This window comes from Oncorhynchus keta, unplaced genomic scaffold (genome assembly GCF_023373465.1).
Source record: "Oncorhynchus keta strain PuntledgeMale-10-30-2019 unplaced genomic scaffold, Oket_V2 Un_contig_20425_pilon_pilon, whole genome shotgun sequence".
Lineage (NCBI taxonomy): Eukaryota > Metazoa > Chordata > Actinopteri > Salmoniformes > Salmonidae > Oncorhynchus > Oncorhynchus keta.
Genome location: NW_026282000.1, coordinates 32,283 through 51,628, shown reverse-complemented (window position 1 = coordinate 51,628; position 19,346 = coordinate 32,283). Strand labels below are relative to the sequence as shown.

The 19,346-nt window shown below is 48.8% G+C and overlaps 1 protein-coding gene across 1 annotated transcript in view; it reads left to right on the top strand.

The window, feature by feature from the left end:
• LOC127920733 (leucine-rich repeat serine/threonine-protein kinase 1-like) overlaps positions 1-19,346 on the top strand; it is a gene marked incomplete at its 3' end in the record, with an annotated part of 102,782 nt that overhangs the window by 51,864 nt on the left and 31,572 nt on the right. The window contains 1 exon segment of the mRNA XM_052504765.1: positions 2,253-2,422. Coding sequence (XP_052360725.1) covers positions 2,253-2,422 — 170 coding nt within the window.

Below are 19,346 nucleotides of genomic sequence, written 5' to 3'. Positions count from 1 at the left end.
ACTTTAAGTAGCAGTTCTCTCTCTGTGGGTCTAATCTCAAGAGGTTGTTGAAAACAGTTAAAGACCTGGAGAATAAACCCTCCTCCTCACAGCTGCCATTGTCCCTTAATGTTGATAATGTGGTTGTTACTGACAAGAAGCACATGGCTGAGCTCTTTAATCACCACTTCATTAAGTCAGGATTCCTATTTGACTCAGCCATGCCTCCTTGCCCGTCCAACACTTCCTTATCTCCTACCCTTTCTAATGCAACTAGTCCCAATGCTCCTCCCTCTTTTCCCCCTGCCCTGCTACAAAGTTTCTCCCTGCAGTCGGTCACTGAGTCTGAGGTGCTAAGGGAGCTCCTTAAACTTGACCCCCAAAAAACATCTGGGTCAGATGGTTTAGATCCTTTCTTCTTTAACAGCCTCTATCATCGCCAAGCCTATCTCCAACCTTTTTAACCCATCTCTCCTCTCTGGGGAGGTTCCCATTGCTTAGAAGGCAGCCACGGTGCGTCCTTTATTTAAAGGGGAGATCAAGCTGATCCTAACTGTTCTAGGTCTATTTCTATTTTGCCCTGTGTATCAAAAGTGTTGGAAACTGACTGGCTTCATTGATGTCTATAGTATTCTCTCTGGTATGCATTCAGGTTTCCGCTCAGGTTATGGATGTGTCACTGCATCCTTAAAGGTCATAAATTATGTCTCTGAGGGGTCTTTGGCCTGGTTTGCTAACTACCTCTCTCAAAGAGTGCAGTGTATAAAGTCAGAACATCTGCTGTCTCAGCCACTGCCTGTCACCAAGGGAGTTTATTTATTTATTTAACCTTTATTTAAAGAGGAGCGACCCAAGGATGTGTGTGCTTTGGGGATCTTTAACAGAATGTGACTGGCAGAACACAAGGCTCGATCTTAGGCCCCACGCTCTTCTCAATTTACATCAACAATATAGTTCAGGCAGTAAGAAGCTCTCTCCTCCATTTATATGCAGATGATACTCAGCTGGTCCCTCCCCGGATTTTGCGTTAAACGCTCTCCAACAAGCTTTCTCTGCCCTTAACCTTGTTCTGAACACTTCCAAAACAAAGGTCATGTGGTTTGGTAAGAAGAATGGCCCTCTTCCCACAGGTGTTATTACTACCTCTGAGGGTTTAGAGCTTGAGGTAGTCACCTCATACATGTACTTGGGAGTATGGCTAGACAGTACACTGTCCTTCTTTCAGCACATATCAAAGCTGCAGGATAAGGTTAAATCTAGACTTGGTTTCCTCTGTCGTAATCGCTCCTCTTTCACCCCAGCTGCCAAACTAACCCTGATTCAGATAACCATCCTACCCATGCTAGATTATGGAGGCATAATCTATAGATCGGCAGGTAATTCTGTTAAAGGTCCCCAAACCACACACATCCCTGGGTCGCTCCTCTTTTCAGTTCGCTGCAGCTAGCGACTGGAACGAGCTGCAACAAACACTCAAACTGGACAGTTTTATCTCAATCTCTTCATTCAAATACTCAATCATGGACACTCCTACTGACAGTTGTGGCTGCTTTGCGTGATGTATTGTTGTCTCGACCTTCTTGCCCTTTGTGCTGTTGTCTGTGCCCTAAAATGTTTGTACTATGTTTTGTGCTGCATAGTATCATGTACTCTATGAGGTATACATAGTATCATGTACTCTATGAGGTATACATAGTATCATGTACTCTATGAGGTATACATAGTATCATGTACTCTATGAGGTATACATAGTATCATGTACTCTATGAGGTATACATAGTATCATGTACTCTATGAGGTATACATAGTATCATGTACTCTATGAGGTATACATAGTATCATGTACTCTATGAGGTATACATAGTATCATGTACTCTATGAGGTATACATAGTATCATGTACTCTATGAGGTATACATAGTATCATGTACTCTATGAGGTATACATAGTATCATGTACTCTGAGGTATGCATAGTATCATGTACTCTATGAGGTATACATAGTATCATGTACTCTATGAGGTATACATAGTATCATGTACTCTATGAGGTATGCATAGTATCATGTATTCTGAGGTATACATAGTATCATGTACTCTATGAGGTATACATAGTATCATGTACTCTATGAGGTATACATAGTATCATGTACTGTATGGTGTTTTTGTGTTATATTGGTTGTTTCTGTAGAAGAACCAGCTGGAGTGTGTTTATAATGTTAGTGTGTGTGATATGCATAACATAATACTGTGTGTGTGTGTGTGTGTGTGTGTAGGTTGTTCCTAGAGAAGGCCCAGTTGGAGTGTAGTGAGGAGGAGAGTGATATCCTGGGCCAGGGGGGCAGTGGAACTATCATCTATAGAGCCTGTTACCGTGGCCAACCAGTCGCCATCAAACGCTTTCACTTCAAGAAGTGCAGGCAGCAGACCATCAGCAGTGGTACAGGTAACACACAAACACACACACACACATTCCCTTGGAGTCACACACACGTGTAAACAGTGAACACACACACAGGTATATTTGCACACCATTTTTACAATAGAAAATAAAGAAACTTGCAGGTAGGTGGACATTGTAGAAAGGTCCAGTTCTTCTATGATCTAAGATGCACTTCATGGCCAAAAGTATGTGGACAGCTGCTCATCAAACATCTCATTCTAAAATCATGGGTATTAATATGGAGTTGGTCTCCCCTCTTCTGCTCTAACACCACTCTTCTAGGAAGACTGTTCACTAGATATTGGAACATTGCTGCAGGGACATGCTTCCATTCAGACACGAGCATTAGTGAGGTCAGGCGCTGATGTTGGGCGATTAGGCCTGGCTTGAAGTCGGCGTTCCAATTCATTCCACAGGTGTTCGATGGGGTTGAGGACAGGGTCATGCTGGAACAGGAAATGGCCTTCCCCAGACTGTTGCCACAAAGTTGGAAGCACAGAGTCATTTAGATTAGAATGTCATTGTATGCTGTAGCGTTATGATTTCCCTTCACTGGAACTAAGGGGCCCGAACCATGAAAAACAGGCACTATGCATTCTCTTGGCATCCGCCAAACCCATATTAGTCCATCAGATTGTCAGATGGTGAAGCGTGATTCATCACTCCAGAGAACGCGTTTCCACAGCTCCAGAGTCCAATGGCGGTGAGCTTTACTCCTCTCCAGCCAACGCTTGGCATTGCGCATGGTGATCTTAGGTTTGTGTGCGGCTGCTCGGCCATGGAAACCCATTCCATGAAGCTCCCGACTAACAGTTATTGTGCTGATGTTGCTTCCAGAGGCAGTTTGGTCCTCGGTAGTGAGTGTTGCAACCGAGGACAGACCATTTTTACTTCCTACGCGCTTCAGCCCTCGGTGGTCCTGTTCTGTGAGCTTGTGTGGTCTACCACTTCACGCCTGAACCATTGTTGCTCCTAGATGTTTCCACTTCACAACAACAGCACTGACAGTTGACCAGGGCAACTCTAACAGGGCAGAAATTTGATCAACTGACTTGTTGGAAAGATGGCATCCTATGACGGTGCCACGTTGAAAGTCACTGAACTCATCAGTACAGGCCATTTATACTGCCAAAGTTTGTCTAAGGTGATCGCATGGCTGTGTGCTCGATTTTATACACCGGTCAGCAATGGGTGTGAAGTGGTGTCCACATAGTTTTGGCCATGTAGTGTATACCTACTATCACCCACGCTACCACTGGCTCTAAGCCAGCTTTGAACAAATGGAACTGTAGTGTAGTGTAGTGTAGTGTAGTGTAGTGTGTGTGTGTGTGTGTGTGTGTGTGTGTGTGTGTGTGTGTGTGTGTGTGTGTGTGTGTGTGTGTGTGTGTGTGTGTGTGTGTGTGTGTATCCTTGAGTTATCGTCTCTCACTTTAAGGGCCTTGTTCATGGAACGATATTGCAGCTCTTAATCCTGATATCTATTTTCTCATCCTGACACTGTTCTTCTCTCTCTCTCTTCCCTCTCTCTCTCTCTCTCTCCCCCTCTCTCCTATCCCCTCTTCTCCTCACCTCTCTTCTCCCCTCTCTCTTCTCCCCACTCTCACCTCCCTCTCTCTTCTCCCCTCTCTGCTCCCCTCTCTTCTCCTCCCCTCTCTCCCCCTCTCTGCCCCTCTCTTCTCCTCCCCTCTCTCCTCCCCTCTCTCTTCCTCCCCACTCTCTTCTCCCCTCTCTCTCCTCCCCTCTCTCTCTCCCCTCTCTCTTCTCCCCTCTCTCTCCTCCCCACTCTCCTCCCCTCTCTCTTCTCCCCCCTCTCTCCTCCCCCTCTCTCTCCTCCCCCCTCTCTCCTCCCCTCTCTGCTCCCCTCTCTCCCCTCCCCTCTCTCCTCCCCTCTCTTCTCCTCCCCTCTCTCCTCCCCTCTCTCTTCTCCTCCCCACTCTCCTCCCCTCTCTCTTCTCCCCGCTCTCTCCTCCCCTCTCTCCTCCCCTCTCTCTTCTCCCCTCTCTCTTCTCCCCTCTCTCTCCTCCCCCTCTCTCCTCCCCTCTCTCTTCTCCCCTCTCTCTCCTCTCTCTCTCCCTCCTCCCCTCTTTTTATGCCTTCATGCTCTCTCTCTTCCATCACCTCTTCATCTTCTGTCTCCTCTCTCTGTTTCCTTGTGTCTTCTCTGTATCCCTGACAGTGATAAAAACTTTCTCTCTGCAGGCTCTGAGGATTCCTCATGATCTTCTCTTCCCATCTGTTCATCCCTCTCATCCCCTGTCCTTTTCTCTTCCCATCTCATTTCTGCTCCTGTCTTTTCAATCTCCCCAGGCTGTGATAAGGACTGTCTGTGTGTGTCCCAAATGACTCCCTATTCAGATCCCTATGGGCCCTGGTCTGACCTAGTGCACTGTAAAGGTACTACGGTTCCATTTGGGACGCCCCCTCTCTCTTCAGGATAAGAGAGCATCATCATCATCATCTATCACCCTGGTGCTGCTCTCCTCCCTCCTTTCCTCTCCTCACTCCTCTCCTCCCTCCACTCCTCCCGCCCCTCCTGCCTCCTCTCCTGCCTCTTCTCTCTTCTCCCTCCCCTCCTGCCTCCTCTCCTCGCTTGCCTCCTATCCTCCCTCCTCTCCTCAACCCTCTCCTCAATCATCTCCTCCCTCTTCTTCTCCCTCCTCTCCTCCCTCCTCTCCTCCCGCCCCTCCTGCCTCCTCTCCTGCCTCTTCTCTCTTCTCCCTCCCCTCCTGCCTCCTCTCCTCGCTTGCCTCCTATCCTCCCTCCTCTCCTCAACCCTCTCCTCAATCATCTCCTCCCTCTTCTTCTCCCTCCTCTCCTCACTCCTCTCCTCCCGCCCCTCCTGCCTCCTCTCCTGCCTCTTCTCTCTTCTCCCTCCCCTCCTGCCTCCTCTCCTCACTCTTCTCCTCCCTCCTCTCCTCCTCCTCCTCCTCCTCCCCTCCCCTCCTCTCCTCCTCCCCTCCCTCCCCTCCTGCCTCCTCTCCTCACCCTTTCCTCAATCCTCTCCTCCTCCTTTCCTCAACCCTGCCTCAATCCTCTCCTCCCTCTCCCCCTCCTGCTTCCCCTCCTCCTCTTCTCCTCCTCCCTCCTCCCTCCTCCCCTCCCTCCCCTCCTGCCTCCTCTCCTCACTCCTCTCCTCACTCCTTTCCTCAATCCTCTCCTCACTCCTTTCCTCAATCCTATCCTCAATCCTCTCCTCCCTCTTCTTCTCCCTCCCCTCCTGCCTCCTCTCCTCCCTCCTCTTCTCCCTCCCCTCCTCCGTCCTCCTCTCCTCCCGCCCCTCCTGCCTCTTCTCCTCTCTTCTCCCCCCCCCCGCCTCCTCTCCTCACTCTTCTCCTCCCTCCTCTCCTCACTCTTCTCCCTCCCCTGCCCCTCCCTCCCTCCCTCCTCCCTCCTGCCTCCTCCTCCTCTCCCTCCCCTCCTGCCTCCTCCCTCCCTCCCTCCCCCCCCCTCCTCCTCCCTCCTCCTCTCCTCCCTCTCTCCCTCCCTCCCCTCCTCCCTCTCCTCCTCCTCCTCCCTCTCCTCTCCTCTCTTCCTCTCCTCCCTCCCCTCCTCCCTCCTCCTCCCCTCCTCCTGCCTCCTCTTCTCCTTGTCCTCCTGCCTCCTCTTCTCCTCCCCTCCTCCTTTTCTTCCCTCTTCTCCTCCTCCTCCCCCGCCCCTCCTGCCTCCTCTCCCTCCTCCCCTCCTGCCTCCTCTCCTCACTCTTCTCCTCCCTCCCCTCCTCCCTCCTCTCCTCCCTCCCCTCCTGCCTCCTCTCCTCACACCTCTCCTGCTTCCTCTCCTCCCTCCCCTCCTGCCTTCTCTCCTCCTTCACATCCTGCCTCCTCTCCTGCCTCTTCTCCTCTCTCCTCACTCCCCTCCTGCCTCCTCTCCTCACTCCTCTCCTCACTCTTTTCCTCACTCTTCTCCTCACTCCTCTCATCCCTTTTCTCCTGTCTCCTTTCGTTCCTTTCTGCCTTGTCCATAGCAGAGGCTGAATCATCTCTTTCTCTCTCTTCTATCTCATATTTTCTTTCCCCTTCTCTTGTCTTCTTGTCCCTTAGACAGCCTTTTCTCTCACATTCCTGTATCTTGTACTTGTACTGACATTATCATGCTTATTGTCTACCCTCATTGGCCCTGCTGTATCAATATACCATGGATTTAAGGTTTTTATGACTTTTTTTGTGCTTATGAAAAGCGCATACAAACTTTAACAAGGATTTGATTGTCTGCTCAAGCTACTGAACGTTTATTAAATACTGAAATTATTGAAAATAATTGCTCACGCAGAAGATTTCTGTGATATGAAAACATTTTGCTGCTCACGATTGACACAATGGGACTCATTTATCAGAATATTAGGATTGCTTGGGTTGTGTGGACACGTTATCTAAACTGTGACGTTACATAAACGCCTCGGCCACACGTTGCCAACACTCTGAAAGGTTGCAGACTTTCTCTGTTAGGAAAACAACAATTGATCAACCACGTCTGGCAACACTGAGAATGCTCCCAGCTGGTTACAGCTCCAGCTCTCGTCTGTCTCCATGTTTAGGGGGAATTGTGTTGAGTTCATAGCCAATGGAGATCTGTGATAGGGTGACATCACCAGGGACTCAATGGAGATCTGTGATAGGGTGACATCACCAGGGACTCAATGGAGATCTGTGATAGGGTGACATCACCAGGGACTCAATGGAGATCTGTGATAGGGTGACATCACCAGGGACTCAATGGAGATCTGTGATAGGGTGGCATCACCAGGGACTCAATGGAGATCTGTGATAGGGTGGCATCACCAGGGACTCAATGGAGATCTGTGATAGGGTGATATCACAAGGGTCTCAATGGAGATCTGTGATAGGGTGACATCACCAGGGACTCAATGGAGATCTGTGATAGGGTGACATCACCAGGGACTCAATGGAGATCTGTGATAGGGTGGCATCACCAGGGACTCAATGGAGATCTGTGATAGGGTGACATCACCAGGGACTCAATGGAGATCTGTGATAGGGTGACATCACCAGGGACTCAATGGAGATCTGTGATAGGGTGACATCACCAGGGACTCAATGGAGATCTGTGATAGGGTGACATCACCAGGGACTCAATGGAGATCTGTGATAGGGTGACATCACCAGGGACTCAATGGAGATCTGTGATAGGGTGACATCACCAGGGACTCAATGGAGATCTGTGATAGGGTGACATCACCAGGGACTCAATGGAGATCTGTGATAGGGTGGCATCACCAGGGACTCAATGGAGATCTGTGATAGGGTGACATCACCAGGGACTCAATGGAGATCTGTGATAGGGTGACATCACCAGGGACTCAATGGAGATCTGTGATAGGGTGGCATCACCAGGGACTCAATGGAGATCTGTGATAGGGTGGCATCACCAGGGACTCAATGGAGATCTGTGATAGGGTGGCATCACCAGGGACTCAATGGAGATCTGTGATAGGGTGGCATCACCAGGGACTCAATGGAGATCTGTGATAGGGTGACATCACCAGGGACTCAATGGAGATCTGTGATAGGGTGGCATCACCAGGGACTCAATGGAGATCTGTGATAGGGTGGCATCACCAGGGACTCAATGGAGATCTGTGATAGGGTGACATCACCAGGGACTCAATGGAGATCTGTGATAGGGTGGCATCACCAGGGACTCAATGGAGATCTGTGATAGGGTGACATCACCAGGGACTCAATGGAGATCTGTGATAGGGTGACATCACCAGGGACTCAATGGAGATCTGTGATAGGGTGACATCACCAGGGACTCAATGGAGATCTGTGATAGGGTGACATCACCAGGGACTCAATGGAGATCTGTGATAGGGTGGCATCACCAGGGACTCAATGGAGATCTGTGATAGGGTGACATCACCAGGGACTCAATGGAGATCTGTGATAGGGTGGCATCACCAGGGACTCAATGGAGATCTGTGATAGGGTGGCATCACCAGGGACTCAATGGAGATCTGTGATAGGGTGACATCACCAGGGACTCAATGGAGATCTGTGATAGGGTGACATCACCAGGGACTCAATGGAGATCTGTGATAGGGTGACATCACCAGGGACTCAATGGAGATCTGTGATAGGGTGGCATCACCAGGGACTCAATGGAGATCTGTGATAGGGATCTGTGATAGTGACATCACCAGGGACTCAATGGAGATCTGTGATAGGGTGACATCACCAGGGACTCAATGGAGATCTGTGATAGGGTGACATCACCAGGGACTCAATGGAGATCTGTGATAGGGTGGCATCACCAGGGACTCAATGGAGATCTGTGATAGGGTGGCATCACCAGGGACTCAATGGAGATCTGTGATAGGGTGACATCACCAGGGACTCAATGGAGATCTGTGATAGGGTGACATCACCAGGGACTCAATGGAGATCTGTGATAGGGTGACATCACCAGGGACTCAATGGAGATCTGTGATAGGGTGGCATCACCAGGGACTCAATGGAGATCTGTGATAGGGTGGCATCACCAGGGACTCAATGGAGATCTGTGATAGGGTGACATCACCAGGGACTCAATGGAGATCTGTGATAGGGTGACATCACCAGGGACTCAATGGAGATCTGTGATAGGGTGGCATCACCAGGGACTCAATGGAGATCTGTGATAGGGTGACATCACCAGGGACTCAATGGAGATCTGTGATAGGGTGACATCACCAGGGACTCAATGGAGATCTGTGATAGGGTGACATCACCAGGGACTCAATGGAGATCTGTGATAGGGTGACATCACCAGGGACTCAATGGAGATCTGTGATAGGGTGGCATCACCAGGGACTCAATGGAGATCTGTGATAGGGTGACATCACCAGGGACTCAATGGAGATCTGTGATAGGGTGACATCACCAGGGACTCAATGGAGATCTGTGATAGGGTGACATCACCAGGGACTCAATGGAGATCTGTGATAGGGTGGCATCACCAGGGACTCAATGGAGATCTGTGATAGGGTGACATCACCAGGGACTCAATGGAGATCTGTGATAGGGTGACATCACCAGGGACTCGATGGAGATCTGTGATAGGGTGACATCACCAGGGACTCCTAACTGTTACGACATCCTGCTCCATGGAATAAGAAAATGCTGACTCCTCGGTTCTGTGTTCTGCCAGTCAGCACATTTTGTTTGTAAAATGTCAGTCCATTTACAATGTGTGTGTGTGTGTGTGTGTGTGTGTGTGTGTGTGTGTGTGTGTGTGTGTGTGTGTGTGTGTGTGTGTGTGTGTGTGTGTGTGTGTGTGTGTGTGTGTGTGTGTGTGTGATACAATCGATGTGATCGAGGACAAATGGTTTAATGTCCCAGGGACAGGAGATGCTCAATAATCACTTTTATTTCCCTATTGTTTACAATTGAATTACGTTCTGGTTGTATCAGTCAAGTGGTCAAATTCAATCAACAGCCCCCCCCCCCCTCCCTCCGAGAGAAGCAGTTCATTCCACAGCTTTCGAAAGAGACCCCACCCTCTATCTTTGCCAAACTAAAAAGGTGCACACCGCCACCTACTGTGCTGTACTGTGTATAGTCTGAGCAGGTATAAAGCCAGGGTTGTCACCTACAGTGCTGGACTGTGTATAGTCTGAGCAGGTATAAAGCCAGGGTTGTCACTGAGCAGGTATAAAGCCAGGGTGTCACCTGTGCTGACTGTGTATAGTCTGAGCAGGTATAAAGCCAGGGTTGTCACCTACAGTGCTGGACTGTGTATAGTCTGAGCAGGTATAAAGCCAGGGTTGTCACCTACAGTGTTGGACTGTGTATAGTCTGAGCAGGTATAAAGCCAGGGTTGTCACCTACTGTGTTGGACTGTGTATAGTCTGAGCAGGTATAAAGCCAGGGTTGTCACCTACAGTGTTGGACTGTGTATAGTCTGAGCAGGTATAAAGCCAGGGTTGTCACCTACAATGTGTATAGTCTGAGCAGGTATAAAGCCAGGGTTGTCACCTACTGTGCTGGACTGTGTATAGTCTGAGCAGGTATAAAGTCACCTGAGCAGGTATAAAGCCAGGGTTGTCACCTAATGTGTTGGACTGTGTATAGTCTGAGCAGGTATAAAGCCAGGGTTGTCACCTACAGTGCTGGACTGTGTATCTGAGTCCAGGGTTGTCACCTACAGTGTTGGACAGGTATAAAGCCAGGGTTGTCACCTACAGTGCTGGACTGTGTATAGTCTGAGCAGGTATAAAGCCAGGGTTGTCACCTACAGTGCTGGACTGTGTATAGTCTGAGCAGGTATAAAGCCAGGGTTGTCACCTACAGTGCTGGACTGTGTATAGTCTGAGCAGGTATAAAGCCAGGGTTGTCACCTACAGTGCTGGACTGTGTATAGTCTGAGCAGGTATAAAGCCAGGGTTGTCACCTACAGTGCTGGACTGTGTATAGTCTGAGCAGGTATAAAGCCAGGGTTGTCACCTACAGTGCTGGACTGTGTATAGTCTGAGCAGGTATAAAGCCAGGGTTGTCACCTACAGTGCTGGACTGTGTATAGTCTGAGCAGGTATAAAGCCAGGGTTGTCACCTACATGTGCTGGACTGTGTATAGTCTGAGCAGGTATAAAGCCAGGGTTGTCATCTGAGCAGGTATAAAGCCAGGGTTGTCACCTACAGTGCTGGACTGTGTATAGTCTGAGCAGGTATAAAGCCAGGGTTGTCACCTACAGTGTGGACTGTGTATAGTCTGAGCAGGTATAAAGCCAGGGTTGTCACCTACAGTGCTGGACTGTGTATAGTCTGAGCAGGTATAAAGCCAGGGTTGTCACCTACAGTGCTGGACTGTGTATAGTCTGAGCAGGTATAAAGCCAGGGTTGTCACCTACAGTGTTGGACTGTGTATAGTCTGAGCAGGTATAAAGCCAGGGTTGTCACCTACAGTGTTGGACTGTGTATAGTCTGAGCAGGTATAAAGCCAGGGTTGTCACCTACTGTGCTGGACTGGTATAGTCTGAGAGGTATAAAGCCAGGGTTGTCACCTACAGTGCTGGACTGTGTATAGTCTCAGGTATAAAGCCAGGGTTGTCACCTACAGTGTGGACTGTGTATAGTCTGAGCAGGTATAAAGCCAGGGTTGTCACCTACAGTGCTGGACTGTGTATAGTCTGAGCAGGTATAAAGCCAGGGTTGTCACCTACAGTGCTGGACTGTGTATAGTCTGAGCAGGTATAAAGCCAGGGTCACCTGTCATGGAGCAGGTATAAAGTCTCACCTACAGTGCTGGACTGTGTATAGTCTGAGCAGGTATAAAGCCAGGGTTGTCACCTACAGTGCTGGACTGTGTATAGTCTGAGCAGGTATAAAGCCAGGGTTGTCACCTACAGTGTGGACTGGACTGTGTATAGTCTGAGCAGGTATAAAGCCAGGGTTGTCACCTACAGTGCTGGACTGTGTATAGTCTGAGCAGGTATAAAGCCAGGGTTGTCACCTACAGTGTTGGACTGTGTATAGTCTGAGCAGGTATAAAGCCAGGGTTGTCACCTACAGTGTTGGACTGTGTATAGTCTGAGCAGGTATAAAGCCAGGGTTGTCACCTACAGTGTTGGACTGTGTATAGTCTGAGCAGGTATAAAGCCAGGGTTGTCACCTACAGTGTTGGACTGTGTATAGTCTGAGCAGGTATAAAGCCAGGGTTGTCACCTACTGTGTTGGACTGTGTATAGTCTGAGCAGGTATAAAGCCAGGGTTGTCACCTACAGTGCTGGACTGTGTATAGTCTGAGCAGGTATAAAGCCAGGGTTGTCACCTACAGTGTTGGACTGTGTATAGTCTGAGCAGGTATAAAGCCAGGGTTGTCACCTACAGTGCTGGACTGTGTATAGTCTGAGCAGGTATAAAGCCAGGGTTGTCACCTACAGTGCTGGACTGTGTATAGTCTGAGCAGGTATAAAGCCAGGGTTGTCACCTACAGTGCTGGACTGTGTATAGTCTGAGCAGGTATAAAGCCAGGGTTGTCACCTACAGTGCTGGACTGTGTATAGTCTGAGCAGGTATAAAGCCAGGGTTGTCACCTACAGTGTTGGACTGTGTATAGTCTGAGCAGGTATAAAGCCAGGGTTGTCACCTACTGTGCTGGACTGTGTATAGTCTGAGCAGGTATAAAGCCAGGGTTGTCACCTACAGTGCTGGACTGTGTATAGTCTGAGCAGGTATAAAGCCAGGGTTGTCACCTACAGTGTTGGACTGTGTATAGTCTGAGCAGGTATAAAGCCAGGGTTGTCACCTACAGTGTTGGACTGTGTATAGTCTGAGCAGGTATAAAGCCAGGGTTGTCACCTACAGTGTTGGACTGTGTATAGTCTGAGCAGGTATAAAGCCAGGGTTGTCACCTACAGTGCTGGACTGTGTATAGTCTGAGCAGGTATAAAGCCAGGGTTGTCACCTACAGTGTTGGACTGTGTATAGTCTGAGCAGGTATAAAGCCAGGGTTGTCACCTACAGTGCTGGACTGTGTATAGTCTGAGCAGGTATAAAGCCAGGGTTGTCACCTACAGTGTTGGACTGTGTATAGTCTGAGCAGGTATAAAGCCAGGGTTGTCACCTACAGTGTTGGACTGTGTATAGTCTGAGCAGGTATAAAGCCAGGGTTGTCACCTACAGTGTTGGACTGTGTATAGTCTGAGCAGGTATAAAGCCAGGGTTGTCACCTACAGTGCTGGAATGTGTATAGTCTGAGCAGGTATAAAGCCAGGGTTGTCACCTACAGTGTTGGACTGTGTATAGTCTGAGCAGTTATAAAGCCAGGGTTGTCACCTACTGTGTTGGACTGTGTATAGTCTGAGCAGGTATAAAGCCAGGGTTGTCACCTACAGTGCTGGACTGTGTATAGTCTGAGCAGGTATAAAGCCAGGGTTGTCACCTACAGTGCTGGACTGTGTATAGTCTGAGCAGGTATAAAGCCAGGGTTGTCACCTACAGTGCTGGACTGTGTATAGTCTGAGCAGGTATAAAGCCAGGGTTGTCACCTACAGTGCTGGACTGTGTATAGTCTGAGCAGGTATAAAGCCAGGGTTGTCACCTACAGTGCTGGACTGTGTATAGTCTGAGCAGGTATAAAGCCAGGGTTGTCACCTACAGTGCTGGACTGTGTATAGTCTGAGCAGGTATAAAGCCAGGGTTGTCACCTACAGTGTTGGACTGTGTATAGTCTGAGCAGGTATAAAGCCAGGGTTGTCACCTACAGTGTTGGACTGTGTACTGTATAAAGCCAGGGTTGTCATAGTCTGGACTGTGTAGTCTGAGCAGGTATAAAGCCAGGGTTGTCACCTACAGTGTTGGACTGTGTATAGTCTGAGCAGGTATAAAGCCAGGGTTGTCACCTACAGTGTTGGACTGTGTATAGTCTGAGCAGGTATAAAGCCAGGGTTGTCACCTACAGTGTTGGACTGTGTATAGTCTGAGCAGGTATAAAGCCAGGGTTGTCACCTACAGTGTTGGACTGTGTATAGTCTGAGCAGGTATAAAGCCAGGGTTGTCACCTACAGTGCTGGACTGTGTATAGTCTGAGCAGGTATAAAGCCAGGGTTGTCACCTACAGTGCTGGACTGTGTATAGTCTGAGCAGGTATAAAGCCAGGGTTGTCACCTACAGTGTTGGACTGTGTATAGTCTGAGCAGGTATAAAGCCAGGGTTGTCACCTACAGTGTTGGACTGTGTATAGTCTGAGCAGGTATAAAGCCAGGGTTGTCACCTACAGTGTTGGACTGTGTATAGTCTGAGCAGGTATAAAGCCAGGGTTGTCACCTACAGTGCTGGACTGTGTATAGTCTGAGCAGGTATAAAGCCAGGGTTGTCACCTACAGTGTTGGACTGTGTATAGTCTGAGCAGGTATAAAGCCAGGGTTGTCACCTACAGTGCTGGACTGTGTATAGTCTGAGCAGGTATAAAGCCAGGGTTGTCACCTACAGTGTTGGACTGTGTATAGTCTGAGCAGGTATAAAGCCAGGGTTGTCACCTACAGTGTTGGACTGTGTATAGTCTGAGCAGGTATAAAGCCAGGGTTGTCACCTACAGTGTTGGACTGTGTATAGTCTGAGCAGGTATAAAGCCAGGGTTGTCACCTACAGTGCTGGACTGTGTATAGTCTGAGCAGGTATAAAGCCAGGGTTGTCACCTACAGTGTTGGACTGTGTATAGTCTGAGCAGGTATAAAGCCAGGGTTGTCACCTACAGTGTTGGACTGTGTATAGTCTGAGCAGGTATAAAGCCAGGGTTGTCACCTACAGTGCTGGACTGTGTATAGTCTGAGCAGGTATAAAGCCAGGGTTGTCACCTACAGTGCTGGACTGTGTATAGTCTGAGCAGGTATAAAGCCAGGGTTGTCACCTACAGTGCTGGACTGTGTATAGTCTGACAGGTATAAAGCCAGGGTGTCACCTACAGTGCTGGACTGTGTATAGTCTGAGCAGTATAAAGCCAGGGTTGTCACCTACAGTGCTGGACTGTGTATAGTCTGAGCAGGTATAAAGCCAGGGTTGTCACCTACAGTGCTGGACTGTGTATAGTCTGAGCAGGTATAAAGCCAGGGTTGTCACCTACAGTGTTGGACTGGACTGTGTATAGTCTGAGCAGGTATAAAGCCAGGGTTGTCACCTACAGTGCTGGACTGTGTATAGTCTGAGCAGGTATAAAGCCAGGGTTGTCACCTACAGTGTTGGACTGTGTATAGTCTGAGCAGGTATAAAGCCAGGGTTGTCACCTACAGTGTTGGACTGTGTATAGTCTGAGCAGGTATAAAGCCAGGGTTGTCACCTACAGTGTTGGACTGTGTATAGTCTGAGCAGGTATAAAGCCAGGGTTGTCACCTACAGTGTTGGACTGTGTATAGTCTGAGCAGGTATAAAGCAGGTATAAAGTGTATAGGGTATAAAGTCACCTACAGTGCTGGACTGTGTATAGTCTGAGCAGGTATAAAGCCAGGGTTGTCACCTACAGTGCTGGACTGTGTATAGTCTGAGCAGGTATAAAGCCAGGGTTGTCACCTACAGTGTTGGACTGTGTATAGTCTGAGCAGGTATAAAGCCAGGTGCTGGACTGTGTATAGTCTGAGCAGGTATAAAGTTGTCACCTACAGTGCTGGACTGTGTATAGTCTGAGCAGGTATAAAGCCAGGGTTGTCACCTACAGTGTTGGACTGTGTATAGTCTGAGCAGGTATAAAGCCAGGGTTGTCACCTACTGTGCTGGACTGTGTATAGTCTGAGCAGGTATAAAGCCAGGGTTGTCACCTACAGTGTTGGACTGTGTATAGTCTGAGCAGGTATAAAGCCAGGTATAAGTGCTGGACTGTGTATAGTCTGAGCCAGGGTTGTCACCTACAGTGCTGGACTGTGTATAGTCTGAGCAGGTATAAAGCCAGGGTTGTCACCTACAGTGCTGGACTGTGTATAGTCTGAGCAGGTATAAAGCCAGGGTTGTCACCTACAGTGCTGGACTGTGTATAGTCTGAGCAGGTATAAAGCCAGGGTTGTCACCTACAGTGTTGGACTGTGTATAGTCTGAGCAGGTATAAAGCCAGGGTTGTCACCTACAGTGTTGGACTGTGTATAGTCTGAGCAGGTATAAAGCCAGGGTTGTCACCTACAGTGTTGGACTGTGTATAGTCTGAGCAGGTATAAAGCCAGGGTTGTCACCTACAGTGCTGGACTGTGTATAGTCTGAGCAGGTATAAAGCCAGGGTTGTCACCTACAGTGTTGGACTGTGTATAGTCTGAGCAGGTATAAAGCCAGGGTTGTCACCTACAGTGCTGGACTGTGTATAGTCTGAGGTATAAAGCCAGGTATAAAGTGCTGGACTGTGTAGGGCCAGGGTTGTCACCTACAGTGTTGGACACTGAGCTATAAAGCCAGTGTCACCTACAGTGACTGTGTATAGTCTGAGCAGGTATAAAGCCAGCAGGTACTGTGTAAAGCAGGTATAAAGCAGGGTTGTCACCTACAGTGCTGGAATGTGTATAGTCTGAGCAGGTATAAAGCCAGGGTTGTCACCTACAGTGTTGGACTGTGTATAGTCTGAGCAGGTATAAAGCCAGGGTTGTCACCTACTGTGTTGGACTGTGTATAGTCTGAGCAGGTATAAAGCTTGTCACCTACAGTGCTGGACTGTGTATAGTCTGAGCAGGTATAAAGCCAGGGTTGTCACCTACAGTGCTGGACTGTGTATAGTCTGAGCAGGTATAAAGCCAGGGTTGTCACCTACAGTGCTGGACTGTGTATAGTCTGAGCAGGTATAAAGCCAGGGTTGTCACCTACAGTGCTGGACTGTGTATAGTCTGAGCAGGTATAAAGCCAGGGTTGTCACCTACAGTGCTGGACTGTGTATAGTCTGAGCAGGTATAAAGCCAGGGTTGTCACCTAAAGTGTATAGTCTGAGCAGGTATAAAGTTGTCACCTACAGTGTTGGACTGTGTATAGTCTGAGCCAGGGTATAAAGCTGAGCAGGCCAGGGTTGTCACCTACAGTGCTGGACTGTGTATAGTCTGAGCAGGTATAAAGCCAGGGTTGTCACCTACAGTGTTGGACTGTGTATAGTCTGAGCAGGTATAAAGCCAGGGTTGTCACCTACAGTGTTGGACTGTGTATAGTCTGAGCAGGTATAAAGCCAGGGTTGTCACCTAGTGTTGGACTGTGTATAGTCTGAGCAGGTATAAAGCCAGGGTTGTCACCTACAGTGCTGGACTGTGTATAGTCTGAGCAGGTATAAAGCCAGGGTTGTCACCTACTGCTGGACTGTGTATAGTCTGAGCAGGTATAAAGCCAGGGTTGTCACCTACAGTGCTGGACTGTGTATAGTCTGAGCAGGTATAAAGCCAGGGTTGTCACCTACAGTGCCTGGACTGTGTATAGTCTGAGCAGGTATAAAGCCAGGGTTGTCACCTACAGTGTTGGACTGTGTACTGTGTATAGTCTGAGCAGGTATAAAGCCAGGGTTGTCACCTACAGTGTTGGACTGTGTATAGTCTGAGCAGGTATAAAGCCAGGGTTGTCACCTACAGTGCTGGACTGTGTATAGTCTGAGCAGGTATAAAGCCAGGGTTGTCACCTACAGTGTTGGACTGTATAGTCTGAGCAGGTATAAAGTCACCTACTGTGCTGGACTGGGTTGTCACCTAAGTCCAGGGTTGTCACCTACTTGGACTGTGTATAGTCTGAGCAGGTAAAAGCCAGGGTTGTCACCTACAGTGTTGGAAAGTCTGCAGGTATAAAGCCAGGGTTGTCACCTACAGTGCTGGACTGTGTATAGTCTGAGCAGGTATAAAGCCAGGGTTGTCACCTACAGTGTTGGACTGTGTATGTGTAGTCTGAGCAGGTATAAAGCCAGGGTTGTCACCTACTCTGTGTATAGTCTGAGCAGGTATAAGCCAGGGTTGTCACCTACAGTGCTGGAAAGGCCAGGGTTGTCACCTACAGTGTTGGACTGTGTATAGTCTGAGCAGGTATAAAGCCAGGGTTGTCACCTACAGGGGACTTCACTATAGTCTGAGCAGGTATAAAGCCAGGGTTGTCACCTACAGTGTTGGACTGTGTATAGTCTGAGCAGGTATAAAGCCAGGGTTGTCACCTACAGTGCTGGACTGTGTATAGTCTGAGCAGGTATAAAGCCAGGGTTGTCACCTACAGTGTTGGACTGTGTATAGTCTGAGCAGGTATAAAGCCAGGGTTCACCTACAGTGCTGGACTGTGTATAGTCTGCAGGTATAAAGCCAGGGTTGTCACCTAAAGTGCTGGACTGTGTAGAGCAGGTATAAAGCCAGGGTTGTCACCTACAGTGTTGGACTGTGTATAGTCTCAGGTATAAAGCCAGGGTTGTCACCTACAGGGGACTGTTCACTGAGCAGGTATAAAGCCAGGGTCACCTAAAGGCTAGTCTGAGCAGGTATAAAGGGGTTGTCACCTACAGTGCTGGACTGTGTATAGTCTGAGCAGGTATAAAGCTTGTCACCTAAACTGTGTATAGTCTGAGCAGGTATAAAGGGGTTCACCTACAGTCAAAAGGCTGGACTGTGCTAGTCTGAGCAGGTATAAAGCCAGGGTTGTCACCTACAGTGTTGGACTGTGTACTGAGCAGGTATAAAGCCTCACCTAAAGTGCTGTGTATAGTCTGAGCAGGTATAAAGCCAGGGTTCACCTACAGTGTTGGAATAGTCTGCAGGTATAAAGCTTGTCACCTAAAGTGCTGGAGTGTACGAGCAGGTATAAAGCCAGGGTTGTCACCTACAGTGTTGGACTGTGTAAGGCCAGGTCCAGGGTTGTCACCTAAGTGCTGTGTATAGTCTGAGCAGGTATAAAGCCAGGGTTGTCACCTACAGTGCTGGACTGTGTATAGTCTGAGCAGGTATAAAGCCAGGGTTGTCAAAGTGCTGGACTGTGTATAGTCTGAGCAGGTATAAAGCCAGGGTTGTCACCTACAGTGCTGGACTGTGTATAGTCTGAGCAGGTATAAAGCCAGGGTTGTCACCTCAGTGCTGGACTGTGTATAGTCTGAGCAGGTATAAAGCCAGGGTTGTCACCTACAGTGCTGGACTGTGTATAGTCTGAGCAGGTATAAAGCCAGGGTTGTCACCTACAGTGCTGGAAAGTCCTATAAAGCCAGGGTTGTCAAAGTGCTGTGTATAGTCTGAGCAGGTATAAAGGGGTTCACCTACAGTGCTGGACTGTGTAAAGCAGGTATAAAGGTCACCTACAGTGTTGGACTGTGTATAGTCTGAGCAGGTATAAAGCCAGGGTTGTCACCTACAGTGTTGGACTGTGTATAGGAGCAGGTATAAAGCCAGGGTTGTCACCTACAGTGCTCTGTGTATAGTCTGAGCAGGTATAAAGCCAGGGTTGTCACCTACAGTGTTGGACTGTGTATAAAGGTATAAAGCCAGGGTTGTCACTACAGTGCTGGACTGTGTATAGTCTGAGCA